We start from the raw sequence: 13,126 nt of genomic DNA, 5'->3' as shown, positions 1-13,126 counted from the left end.
TAGTTTCCTATGTATTTTATGCCTTTAAAAACCTTATTCTGAGAAAAGGTCCATAGGAAAAAACAGTTAAGAACTCCTCACCTAGGGTAAGCCCCTCATTTTCTTGTTAAGCTAAGTTTAAATGAATGTCCAAGGTCCAACAGAGAGCAGGCAAGTTGGTTTACACTTGAGTCATCTGACTCCAAATCTGGGCTCTTTCTACTATATTTACAATCTAATACATTGTAGTGGTAGAAAGTTGGATTTCCTTTCCATGAATGTTGATACCACAAAGGCACAACCCCAACACTCACTAGAGATTATCACTGACAGGCCAGTCAATGTGTCATAAGAAAACAGTCATAACAAAAGGTTTCCTTGGGAAATAAGAGTATGAGAAGCTTTATTTACAATTACATTTTCTTTCAGAAAGGACATTATTTTTAATCACAGCAAGAAATGACTCAGATGTTTTCTTTTTCTTTCTCATTGCTCCTGGTTGGATGAAAGAATATCCCTGTGTGCAGAGGTCTCAGCCAACCTAAGGAACAGGTAAAAATTCTGATACTGTCTCTTCTGAGCCTGGCCTGGGGATGAGGGTTCTACATGTAAGCAGCAGACAGGAGACTGGGAGCCTGCCATCAAAGGGGTGAGTGCCAATGTTCGCCTAGGAAAGGAGGCAGTCCAGCCAAAGCAAGTCTCCCATTTGAACAGTGACTCAGAAACAGGATGAAGGAAGAAGGCCTTTTGGCAAATACTGCAGGTCAGGCCCCAAGGCTACCCTGTGGTTAGCAATGGTACAAGCTGCTTTCTATGGAATAAAGAGCCCAATTTCTGCTCTTAACAGGGGAAGGGAGATGCTGAAGTTCGAAAGATCCTAGGCTTGATTTTTAAGGGCATTTTAATTTTCTTTTAAGTACACGGTGGCATAAGAAATTCAGAAGGCACAGGGGTGCTGAGGTTGATTCTCCAAATCTGTCCAATTGTTCAGCACCTCTAGGGAGACAGCCTCCAACAGCCAGGGATGGGGCCCACAGGGACTCAGACAAGCCACACATGGAAAAGCCCTGGTTTCTGCAACAGAAATGAGAACTTCTATCTGCTGTCCAGTGATTTTGCAGGTATTCTGCCACTCTGAATACTCTCTGGTCTCTCAGAGGGCTGCCCATCCTGTGGCCAGGCACCTAGTAAAATGTAAGCTTCCTGAGGGCAGGGAATATCTTAGTTTGGGTCTTTATGTTCCTAGCCCAGTGCCTTGCACACAGTCAGTGTTTAATAAATGCTTGTTGGGTTAAATTTCTTCAAGAAGGAAAGGACAGAGTCCTAGTAAGATTTCTTCTGCACACTGAATGAAATGCCTCCCCACCCTCCCCACCCATCTAAGACAATGTGTTCAGGTACATGTGCCAATGAGTAATGATGATATGTGCTCCAGAAGAGCTCACTCAGGAAAAATATGGAGGGAGAGGAAGGTTCGATTAGGAAAAACCGACGTCCTTCTCCTTGCCTTTAGAGAGAAGCCATGGATTTGGTGAATTTCTTACACCATATGACTGCAAGAAGGGAATGATGTTTTCTGTTGGAAAAGAAAAGGAGAAAAGTAAGACTGATCCCATATTCCCCCACATCCACTTGCTGACAATTCATCCTTTCTTCAAGGTCCACCTCAAATATAAGCTTCTCCATGAAACTCTCTGATTTCCCCAGCCAGAAGCAATTTCTCCAGCACTTTATACTTCCCCTTAGGTATATGTCAAACCCAAGTACAGGCTCCATGAAGTACAGGCTGCCTGTCTTTTTTTTTTTTTCAAAAGACCAGCCTTAGCCAAGTTTAGAGAGGTTCATCACCAGAAGGTCAGCTACTCATGACACCATTTGGTAAGGCATGGCAGGGTATGGTCTACACTGACTATTTCATTTTTGTCTTAGTGTCTTAGCAAAATTCCTGATTTTTAGTAAGCAATTAATAAATGATATTAATTGATTCATATTGGGGGGAGCAGTACCCACACTAATGAAATCATGGATCTTAGACATATTAATATGCAAATCCCACATTCTAACTCAAATCTTGTACACCTATTATTCTCTTTCCCTCTATACTGTCTGCTTGCTGATCTCATCAACTCCGTGGGTTCAGCTACTGTTTCTATGCAGGTGTTTCCTAGATCTCTGTACTTGGGAATAGAAGCTAGACTCCCTCCTGAGCTCCAGTCCCACATCACCAACTGCCTCTGGACATCTCAAGCTGGAAGTCCTGTAGGCAGCTCAAACTCAAAATGTCCAAAACAGAACTCATTATCCTTCCTCCACACATTTCCCCCTTGAGAAGGAGAAAGGGAGAGGCATAACTGTGTAAATTATCCCACATAAAACAGACAAGAAAAGGCTTTTATAGTGGAGGGGAAATGGGGGAAGGTGAGAGGCAGTAAGTGAATCTTATTCTCATAGGATTTGGCTTGAGGAGGGAATAACATACACACTCAATTGGATATGGAAATCTGTGTTACTTTACAGGAAAATAGGGGATAAGGGGATGATAAATGGAAGGGCAGATTGGGGTAGGGGTAATCAGAAGTAAACACTTCTGAGGAGGGACAGGTTCAAAAGAGAGAATAGAATAAATGCGGGGGGTGGATTAGGATTAAGGGAAAAATGGTTAGTTTTTCACAACATGACTGCTATGGAAGTGTTTTGCATAACTACACACGTATAACTTGTATCGAGTTGCTTGCCTTTTCAATGAGGGTGGGTAGGGAGGGAGAAAGGGAGAAAATTTGGAACCCAAAGTTTTAAAAACACATGTTAAAAAAAATTGTTTTCACATGCAACTGGGAAATAAGAAATACAAGAAATGAGGTATAGAAATCTATTCTGCCCTACAGGAAAATAGAAGGGGAAGGGGATAAAAGAAAGGGGAGATATAGAAGGGAGGGCAGATTAGGGGAATGGGTATTCAGAATGCATGCCATCTTGGAGTGGGGGGAGGGGTGAGATTGAGAGAAAATTTAGAATTCAAAATCTTGTGAAAGTGAATGTAGAAAACTAAAAGTGAATAAATTTAAAAACAAAAACAAACAAAAAAAAAAGAAACAAACATTTCCCCCTTCACAACTTCCCTCCCCCTGTCAAGGAGAACACCATTCTCCCAGCCACCCACACTTAGAACCTCCGTTTAGTCCATGGCTCTTCACCCTTGTTTTCAAATCTTATCATTTTTACTTTCACAACTGACACAGGCACTCCCCTTGTATAGGCCTCCTATGCTATACCTAGATTACTACAGTAGCTTTCTAAGTGGTTTCCTGCCTCTCATCTCTCCCCATTCCAATCCGTACTCTACTCAGCTTCTAAAGTGTTTTTCCTCAAGTGTTAAGTCTGACTATGCTGTTCAATAAATTGCAGTGGCTCCCTATTACTCACAGGATTAAACATGTTTGGTATTTAAGGTCCTTCACAACCTTGATCCTTCCTACCTTTACAGTTTTCTTATACTTTACTCCCGTCCTCATTCTTTGCAATGCAGCTGTACTGGTTTACTTACTACTCCTCACAAACCATACTCCAGCTGTCGTCTCTGCCTCTGGTTATCCTCTATAACAGGAATGCTCTCTTTTCTCGCCTATGACTCCTGGTCTCCTTCAACACACAGCTGAAATCCCACCTTCTGCAAGAGGCCTCTGCCCCTACTGTTAGTCCTTCCACTTACACTGTATATTTGCATGTTATCACCCCATTAAACATGAGCTCCTTGAGAGCAGGGAACATGTCTTTTACCTTTCTTTGTATGTCCAGTACCTTTCACGGTACCTGGCACACAACAACATTTAATCAATACTTGTTGATTGACTATTCATCACACACTCCTCAAGGGAAGTGATAATGTCTAATTCGTCAATATTTTGCCTGTCTCTTGTCTAATCTCACTGCTTCCACCTTAGCAAAGGCCTCCATTGTCATTTACCAGGATTATTCTAACAGCCTCATAACCAGCCTTCCCACTACCCTCCAATCCATCTTTTCTGCATCAATCACCAACAATCCATCATTACTCATCTGCTCAAAAGTCTACAATGGCTCCCTATAAGTTATTAAATCAAATTCCAACTTCTTGAACTTGACATTCATTCCAAGCCTTCTCCTACCTGAAGCCCATCTACCTTTCCCATGTTATCTTCTATTCCCTCAACACATTCTACACTCCAGCCATACTGGACTACTCCCTGTGCCCTGAACACACTCTGCATTCCTGGCTTAGTTTTGCTTTTCCTAATCCCTGAACCTGGTATGATGTCCTTCCTTCTTTTTGCTTATTGAATTCCAACATCTTTTTTGAAACCAAACTCATATTCCAGCTCCTACAAGAAGCCTTTGCTAATACTTCATCAGATCTCCCAACACACTTATCATGCAGCCCTGTGTATCATAATTACCCTTGTCTGAGTCAAGTCCCCCAAATAGATGGTAGGATCCAGAAAGGCAGAGTCTCAATGTTAGCTGGATTTTTTTCTCTCTCACTGCCTATCCCAGTATTCCATACTCTTTATATGTTTAATAAATGTTTATTGAATTGAATTGAATCTTTATAGCCGGCTTAGAAGTACATTACATATATTGCCACAAGTACCTGAGCGGCATAGTAGAGTGTTGGACTTGGAGTCAGGAAGACCTGAGTTCAAATCCTGACTCAGATTCTTACTTGCTATGTCAAGGAAGGTGGTGGCACAATGGATAGAGCATTGGGCTTGGAGTAGGGAAGACTTGAACTAAACCCCAGCCTCAGACACTTCCTAGCTACATGACTCTGGGCATGTCACTTAAATTTGCTTCAGTTTCCTCAACCATAAAAAGGGGATAATAAAGCATCTACCTCACGGGGTCATCATGAGGCTCAAATCAGATAATGTTTGCAAATAGTACTGTGCCTGGCACATAGTAGGTGCTTAATAAATGCTTCTCTTCTCCCTAAGCAAGTCACTTAACTGTTCTCAGCCTTGATTCTTCACTTATGAGAAGGAATAATAGTAGCATCTACTTCTCAAGGCTGTGATGAGGAACAAATCAGATAATATATGTAAAGTCCTTTGTAGAGCAAAGTAAATGTTGGCTATTGTTATTATTAGACACTTAATAAATGACTGGTCAATGAATGAAAATTCTAAGAGATATGTCTTAGAGGATAAGAGGTAGCGACTTGAGAAATTACCAGGGTCTAGGGAGAAAGAGTTCTTTTCCCAGTTTGTCAGAAAGCATCTGAAAATAGGGCTTAGACAGGTCAGGCTGGTCTCTTGATGGCTATTTTTTGAAGAACCTTGTATTCATGTCACAAACTCTATTCAAGCTACTTAACACGGTGGGAAGTTTTTTGTTGTTGCTGTTGTTTTCCCATGAGAAAATAGTCAGTGCTAAGAAACATGATCATATTCTTAACCCTACTATCCAGCTGGGCAGGACACACAGAAGTGTTTACTTGAGAACCACAACCCTGACCCTCACAGAGCCATATCTATTCTGTATCTAAAATAGATCTCTTTGAGTTAAATGAAGCCTAGTTCCTTCAAAGAAATAAAAAGGGGTGGCTAGTAATGATTAAGGAGGAGAGAGAGCAAAGGAATGACAGAGGAGAAGAATTTCCCAACAACTCACCTGAATAAATTCTACTGCTGGGCAGAAATATCAACAGATGGTTTCTGAACTCCAAACGCCGTGATAAAGATGTTGACAACGACAATGATGAACACCAAGCCTGTTGCCAGGTTGTTGAGGAAATCCAGTTTTGCGTGCTTGGCAGGATTATTGAGATCATACCTCACTATAATAAGGGGAAAAAAGAGAAAAGAAACAAGTTAGTTTCTATCCAAATACATACATCCTCTGTCTTGGTAAATACTTTAGTTTTTAAATTTAAAAAGAGCCTTCCTGGGATGCCCATCAATTGGGAAATGGCTGAACAATCTGTGGCATATGATTGTGATGGAATATTATTGCCCTATAAGACGTGACAAGCAGGATGGTTTCAGAAAAACCTGAGATTTCTATGAACTGATGCAAAGTGAAGTGAGGGCCACTAAGTGACACAGTAGATAGAGTGCCAGGCCTGGAGTCAGGAAGACATCTTTCTGAGTTCAGGTCTGGCCTCAGACACTTACTGGCTGTGTGACCCTATACAAGTCACTTAACCCCGTTTCCCTCATTTTCCTCATCTGTAAAATGAGCTGGAGAAGGAAATAACAAACCACCTCAGTATCCTTGCAAGAAAACTTCAAATGGGATCACAAAGAGTTGGACACAACTGAACAATGACTGAACAACAACAAAAATTTGCAGTGAGCAGGAGATCATTGTACACAGTAACAGCAATATCGTACAATGACCAACTGTGAATGACTTAGCTATTCTCAGCAATACAATGATCCAAGACAATTCCAAAGGACTGATGATGACAAATGCTATCCACTTGCTAGAAAAAGAACTGATGGAGTCTGAATGCAGATAGAAGGATTTTTTTTACTTCCTTTTTCTTGTTTCAGTTTCATTTATTTATGTATTTTGGCCTGTGTTCTCTTCTGCAACATGGCTAATATGGAAATATGTTTTGCATGACTGCACATGTATAATCTATATCAAAGTGCTTGTCTTCTCAAGGAGGAATAAGGGGAGAGAGGGAATTTGTAACTCAACAATTACAAAAAACAAATGTTTAAAACTGTTTTTACGTGCAATTTAGAAAAATGAAATAAAATCATTCTTTAAATTTTTTAAAAGAGCCTTCCCACAGATGGAGCTAATTTCAACTGGGATTAAAATGAGAAATTTACCAACCTACAAGGCCAAAGACCCTCCTGAAGGAGAACTGAGATGGTGCTACCATGATGGTGGGGGAAAAAAATACGTTTCCTAGCTATCACTGTTTTCCTTCTCCTGCCTAAATATTTGTCACTCTACTAGAGAATATAGCCTACAGTGGCTACTGGGTTTGGGGTGGGGGCCAGGGAGGAAGGAGGACTGGGGAGTATGAAAAACTGTTAACTGGTGCATATCATCAGCAGCTCTCTGTAACTGTCTTTGAGAGTTGCTTGGGGGCACTGAGTCCATGGTCACTAAGTTACCATGTATCACAAGTAGGACCTGAATCCAAATCTTACTGATGCTAAAATCATTCCTGTGGCCACTATACCATGCTTCTATTTCTATTACCATCCTGAGTAATGAGCTTTGACTTTTGAGCCCAAGAGATAATCTAGTCCAACTCTATGCTTTTACAAATGGGAAAACTGAGGCCCAGAGAAATGAAGTAGCTTGCCAACAGGCTTCAGACACAAAGGTGAGATACAGAAGGAGAGCCAAAATTTGAACCCAGGTTCCCCGATTCCAAACCTAGCACTCTTTCCACTACACCACACTGTCTTCCACAAAGAAAAGCAGCTTTCTGTGGGTACTATTATCCCATCAATGACATGGGAACAAGGGAACTGCAACCTAACCTCAATACCATGTATTTTAGAGACCTAGACACTGGAATTCAGATCTCATGACTGCCAAACGACTCATGGTTGTCTATTTCATTCGCCACTGATTTGGCATAGACACAGCATGGTATCAATAGATCTTTAAATCAAAGACCTGGGTTCAAATCTCTGTTCTGCTACTGTGTGATATTGGACAAATCACTTCAACTCACTGAGACTAGTTTACTTCTCTGTAAAATATAAGCATTGGAGTAGGAGTTCAAAGGAAAGAACACTGACCCTGGAGTCCAAGGACATGGGATTAGATCATATTTTTGACCCTTACTACTTGTATAATAACCTTAAGCAAGTCACCACCTCCCTGGCCTTTAGTCTCATTGTTATCGGTTGTTTCAGTCGTGTCCAACTCTTCCTGACCCCATTTGGGGTGTTCTTGGCAAAGACACTGGAGTGGTTTGCCATTTCCTTCTCCACCTCATTTTAGAGATGAGGAGACTGAGGCAAACAGGGTTAAGTGACTTGCCCCATGTCACACAGCTAGTAAGTGTCTGAGGCTGGATTTGAACTCAGTTATTCCTGACTCCAGGCCTGGCACCCTAACCGCTGCACCACCTAGCTGTCCATTAGTCTTCTTAGCTGTAAAACAAGAAGGCCTGATTAGATGGTCTCCAATGTCCCTTCCAGCTTTAAACCTATGCTCCTATTACCAGATGATCCCTATGGTTTATATCCTCTCTAACTCCCATTAAACACGTACACAAGTGCCTCACCCTACAGCCCCCTCTCCCTCCTCCACTACACACACACTTCTACTGCAACGGGAGAGTTTCACTTAAAGTATTTCCTACCAGCATCCATCGAGTCTTGTTGCTACGTCCTCACTTCATTTTGGCCTGGGCAGTTTTGTGTTCCTCACTTGAGGTTTTCTGGTCTTGGTTTGGTGGGGGAAGTTGGCCTAAGGGCCATCTTTGTTTTGTAATAGTGGTGGTAGGAAATAAAAAGTCAATCAATGCCTATGGTGAAATTTTATGTGCTAAGTCAAGTCGTCCTGTGCGCTGGGTGGACAAAACAGATGCACAGATACAAGTGATATGTCTTTGAAGCAGCTTCTAAATGAGAGATTAATTAATTGATGGAAAAGAGCAATGGAGTTAGAGGTTTGAACCCTGGCTCCATTACTAATTCCCTGAATGACACTGGGTAAGTCATCAGCTTCCATGAGCCTCACTTTTCTGGTCTGGACAAAAATTGTCTGATTTATGTGGGCCTAGAGTCAGAAAGATCAGAGTTCAAATCCAGCCTCAGATACTTACTAACTGTGTGACCCTGGGCAATTCACTTAACCTCTTTTTGCCTCAGTTTCCTCAACTATTAAATAGAGGTGATAATAGCACCTAGCTGTTGTGAGGATCAAATGAGATATATTTGTAAAAAGCACAGATATTACATAAATAAAGCACTCTATAAATGTTTATTTCCCTACCTTCCCTTGATTTATAAGGTCTCTTCTGGCTTTATATCCTTTGATCTTATGAAATCTTCTGAAGGTTAAGAACCAAAAGTTATTTCTCAGATTGAAAGGCATCTGAATGTAGCCAGTGCCCAGGGGTAGAGAAGATTTCCCCAGTGGTCTCGCCAACTACAGCTTTGAAAGTCACCTCCTGATTGTGAAATAATCCAACCATTTTGGAGAACAATTTGGAACTGTGCCCAAAGTGCAATAAAAATGTGCATACCCTTTGACCCAGCAATAGCACTTCTAGGGCTATATCCCAGAGAGATCATACAAATGGGAAAAGGACCCACGTGTTCAAAAATGTTTATAGCAGCTCTTTTTGTGGTGGCAAAGATTTGTAAATTGAGAGGATGCCCATCAATTGGGGAATGGCTGAACAAGTTGTGGTATATGAATGGAATGGAATACTATTGTGCTATAAGAAATGATAAACAGGCTGACTTCAGAAAAACCTGGAAAGATTTGTATGGTCTGATACTGAGTGAAGTGAGCAGAACCAAGAGAACGTTGTACACAAAACAGCCACGTTGTGCGATGACTAATATTGATAAACTTAACCCTTCTCAGCATTACAAGGATCTAAGACATCTCCAGAGGCCTCGTGATGGAAAATACTATCCACATCCAAAGAAAGAACTATGGAGTTGAATGCAGATCTATTTGCTATTTTTTTCCTTCTGTTGAGTTTTGTTTCCTCTTTCTGGTGGTTCCTCCTATTGGTTCTAATTCTTACTTACAACATCACTAATGTGAAAATACGTTTAATAGGAATGTATACGTATAGCCTATATCAGATTGTGCACCATCTTGGGGAGTGTGGTGGGAAGGAAGGGGGAGAAAAATTTTAAACTCAAAAGCATAATATGGAAGTGATTGTTGATAAATCAAAATAAATTAATTTAAAAAAAAAAAGAAAGAAAATCACCTGCTGGCCTAGCCAGGGGAGCTCCAATTTGGAGCCTTCACTAAGAGAAACATGAATTCTCTGAGCCCCTGCCCTAGGAAAGAGCTATTCCAGTGGGTATAAACCAAAGGTGATAAAAGTGGGGAGTGTCCAGCAAGGATTAAAGCTTCTTAGCTGTGTCAATATGCTTTTCCTTAGTGTGAGGGCCCTTCTCTCTCTCTCCTTTCAGAGAATCACAAAATCTCAGATCTAGAAAGGACCTGGGAGGTCATTTAGTCCAACTCATAGCAGACCAAGATTTCTCTTTAGATCATTAATGACAAATGATCAGGGAGTTTGTGCTTTAAGACTTAAAGGTGAGGCAAAATCCATTGTCTCCCAAGGCAGCCCATTCCACTTGAGGACAGCTCTAATTATTAAGAAATGTGACCCTGGGCAAGTCACTTAACCTCTGACTCCCTATAAAATGGAGAACATAACAGTATCTACTTCACAGGGTGGCTGGGTGGATCAAATGAGATATTTGTAAAAAACTTGGCATGTACTAAGCACTTAATAAATGCTTATTCTTTCCCCTCCCCCTTTCCCATCAGTCCTAACTCTGTCTTTTTGTCATTTCTTTTTTTTTTCTTTTTGTCATTTCTATCCATTGTTTCCACTTTATCCTTTGGGGCCAAAAAGAAGAAGTTGACTCCTCTTCCCATAGGCCCTCTCTTCAAATGCTTGAAGGAACTACCATCACTGTCCTCCCACCCTCACTCAAGGTGAACAACCCCAGCTTTATATCTCTATATGTTCTAGTCTCCTCTTAATGACTTCCTAAAGAGACTGAAGAATCAGTGGGAGAAGGGTAAAGTGAATGAGGCTTCCAGGGTTTACAAAAGATACTGGGGAAGGACAAGATTCATTTATTCAATCATTCAACAAACCTTGAAACTATATTGAACCTATGTGAGGCATGTCAGGGGACATAGAAAGGTGAAACAAGACAATCCCTGACCTTATGAAGGCTACCATGTAACTGGGAAGACAAGAAGCGTATACTAATGTTGTTCATCCTTCGTTTTCAAAGAGGACAGGGAGATGTCTTGACTTGTGTGAGAGCTAGATTTAAGTGAGGCAGAGATGCACAGTCATCAGCCTCACACTCTCTCTTCCAGCATCACTGAAGTCGAGCAGCAAGACAAAGTCAGGAAGACTGGTGATGGCCTGGGATGTATCAAATGACCTTGGCATCTTCAATGTCTGACCAAGCTCTAAGTGTTGAAGAAAATGTTATCATTTGACCAGTCTGCTGGGGGAAGTCGTCAAATATCTGGGATAGACATCCCCCTAACTCACTACAGGTTTGAGGCCCATCAGTTGCCCTCAACCTGGTTTAGCCTGTCTGCCAAGAGGGTTTTACCAGGGTGTGAGGGTGTGACTACTGTACATACTACAGCTTCTTGGAGCCACAGGTAAGAGTCGGGTGACAGGTGGACACCAAAGGTGGATAAGCATCCCTGAAAAGGGTTCGGCAAGCCCTCATACCAAATGTGCTAGTCTTTCTGGAACTCCCCATAAAAACTACAATTAAAAGATTCAATGAAGGGCAGCTAGGTAGTGAAGTGGATAGAGCACCGGCCCTGGATTCAGGAGGACCTAAGTTCAAATCCAGTCTCAGACACATAACACTTACAAGCTGTGTGACCCTGGGCAAGTCACTTAACCCCACTGCCCAACTCAAAAAAAAAAAGATTCAATGACCTCTAAGGTCCCTTCTCACTCCAAATATTTAATCCCATGATCCTACAAAGAGAAAAATTCAAAATCTCAGATATCTAATTGTGTCTGACCCATACCCTGAATTCAATAAATTTTTGTTGAATTGAATTGAATTGAATACAAAGTGCTCCGAACATCAGTTACTTTGGAGGGGGAAGGGGAGGGGAGGGAAGTCAGGAATCAAGGAAGACATCATGGAGGAGGTGGCATTTGAATTGGGCCTGGAAGGAGATGTAATACTTTGAGATATGCAGGAGAACATTCCAGACATAGGGAGTGATATGAGCAAAAGCACAGAAGAAGAAGGAAGCTGAGCAGGTCAGATATTTTGGAAGAATACCAAGTTGTCCAGTTGGGCTGGTTGTGTTATCACGGAACACCATGATCTCTGAAGAGTAACCCCCTGAAGATAAGGACAATGGAGAGACATATGGTGGGTATATGGAGGCTGCAGCATCTCACGAACTCTGACTCATGCACCAGATACAATGCAAAAGATATCATCTAGGAAATGCACAGTTGGAAAAGGAGGTGGTCCCAGAAATGGATGGATGGATGGATGGAAGGATGGATGGATGGATGAAAAAGCACCTATTAAGTACTCACCATGTGCCAGGCACTGTGCTAAATGCTAGGGACACAATTACCAGGAAGACATTCCCTGCCTTCAAAGAGCTTATATTCTAAAGGGAAAGGTGAGTAAAGTACATGTTTTAGAAATAAAATTAATAGCTGGCATTTAAATAGTACTTTAAGGTTTGCAAAGTGCTTTGCAAATGTTAATTCATTTGGTCCTCACAATAACCCTGGGAGGTAGGTGATATTATTATCCCCATTTTATAGATGGGGAAACTGAAACTGAGTGAGGTTAAAAGATTCACCCAGGGGTATACAGCTGATAAGTATCTGAGCCCAGATTTGTACTTCGGTTTTCCTGACTCCAATCCACAGAGCTACTGAAATAAGTAGTAAAGACATATAATTAGGAGCCAAGGTAAGCCCTTGATGCAAATGCAGTGCCTCAAACATAGCAGGTGCACCTGTGCTAGCTTGACTCCTTGATTCTTTCCCCTAATTGAATACAGGGGCGAAATGAATTTACCTGTACAGAGCTCATATGGTAGCCTTCCTGAGCTCCAGTCAGAATAGGGCAGGGAGCAGAGGTGGCTTTTAAATGCCAAGCACAGAGATCCAAACCACATAAAAGTGTTGAGGTGGTGGGCAGAAAAGAAGGTGGAAGACAGGGACTGTCAGGAAGTATTGTGCAGGTGCCAATCTAACTGGCCAGAGAGGGCACCTAGAAACTGAATGAGCTGTGACTGGCCCCTCCTGTGGAGATGAGGCAGGGAATTATTTGCTCAGGTTTCTCCAGGCCACATCTGAAGAAAAACTTTCCTCCTCAGACCTAAATGAAGTGTCAGAGTAACCAGTGGAACCAGAAGTCAATACGAAGAGAGGTGGAAGCCACAGAGCCTGTTTTGTGGAGGGAGCTCA

The 13,126-nt window shown here is 41.7% G+C and overlaps 1 protein-coding gene across 1 annotated transcript in view; it reads right to left on the bottom strand.

Annotated features, from left to right (window-relative positions):
* Nucleotides 1–352: 352 nt before the first annotated feature.
* NINJ1 (ninjurin 1) overlaps nt 353–13,126 on the bottom strand; it is a 54,426-nt gene continuing 41,652 nt past the window's right edge. Inside the window, exons 3-4 of the mRNA XM_020981271.2 lie at nt 5,626–5,791; nt 353–1,555 (exon numbers count right to left, since the gene is read on the bottom strand). Coding sequence (XP_020836930.1) covers nt 5,637–5,791 — 155 coding nt within the window. The 3' untranslated portion in view covers nt 353–1,555; nt 5,626–5,636. The remainder of the gene's footprint in view (nt 1,556–5,625; nt 5,792–13,126) is intronic.

Source organism: Phascolarctos cinereus, unplaced genomic scaffold (assembly GCF_003287225.1).
Source record: "Phascolarctos cinereus isolate Bilbo 61053 unplaced genomic scaffold, phaCin_HiC Scaffold_4;HRSCAF=312, whole genome shotgun sequence".
Taxonomy (NCBI): Eukaryota; Metazoa; Chordata; class Mammalia; order Diprotodontia; family Phascolarctidae; genus Phascolarctos; species Phascolarctos cinereus.
This window is presented reverse-complemented; position numbering and strand designations above follow the sequence as displayed.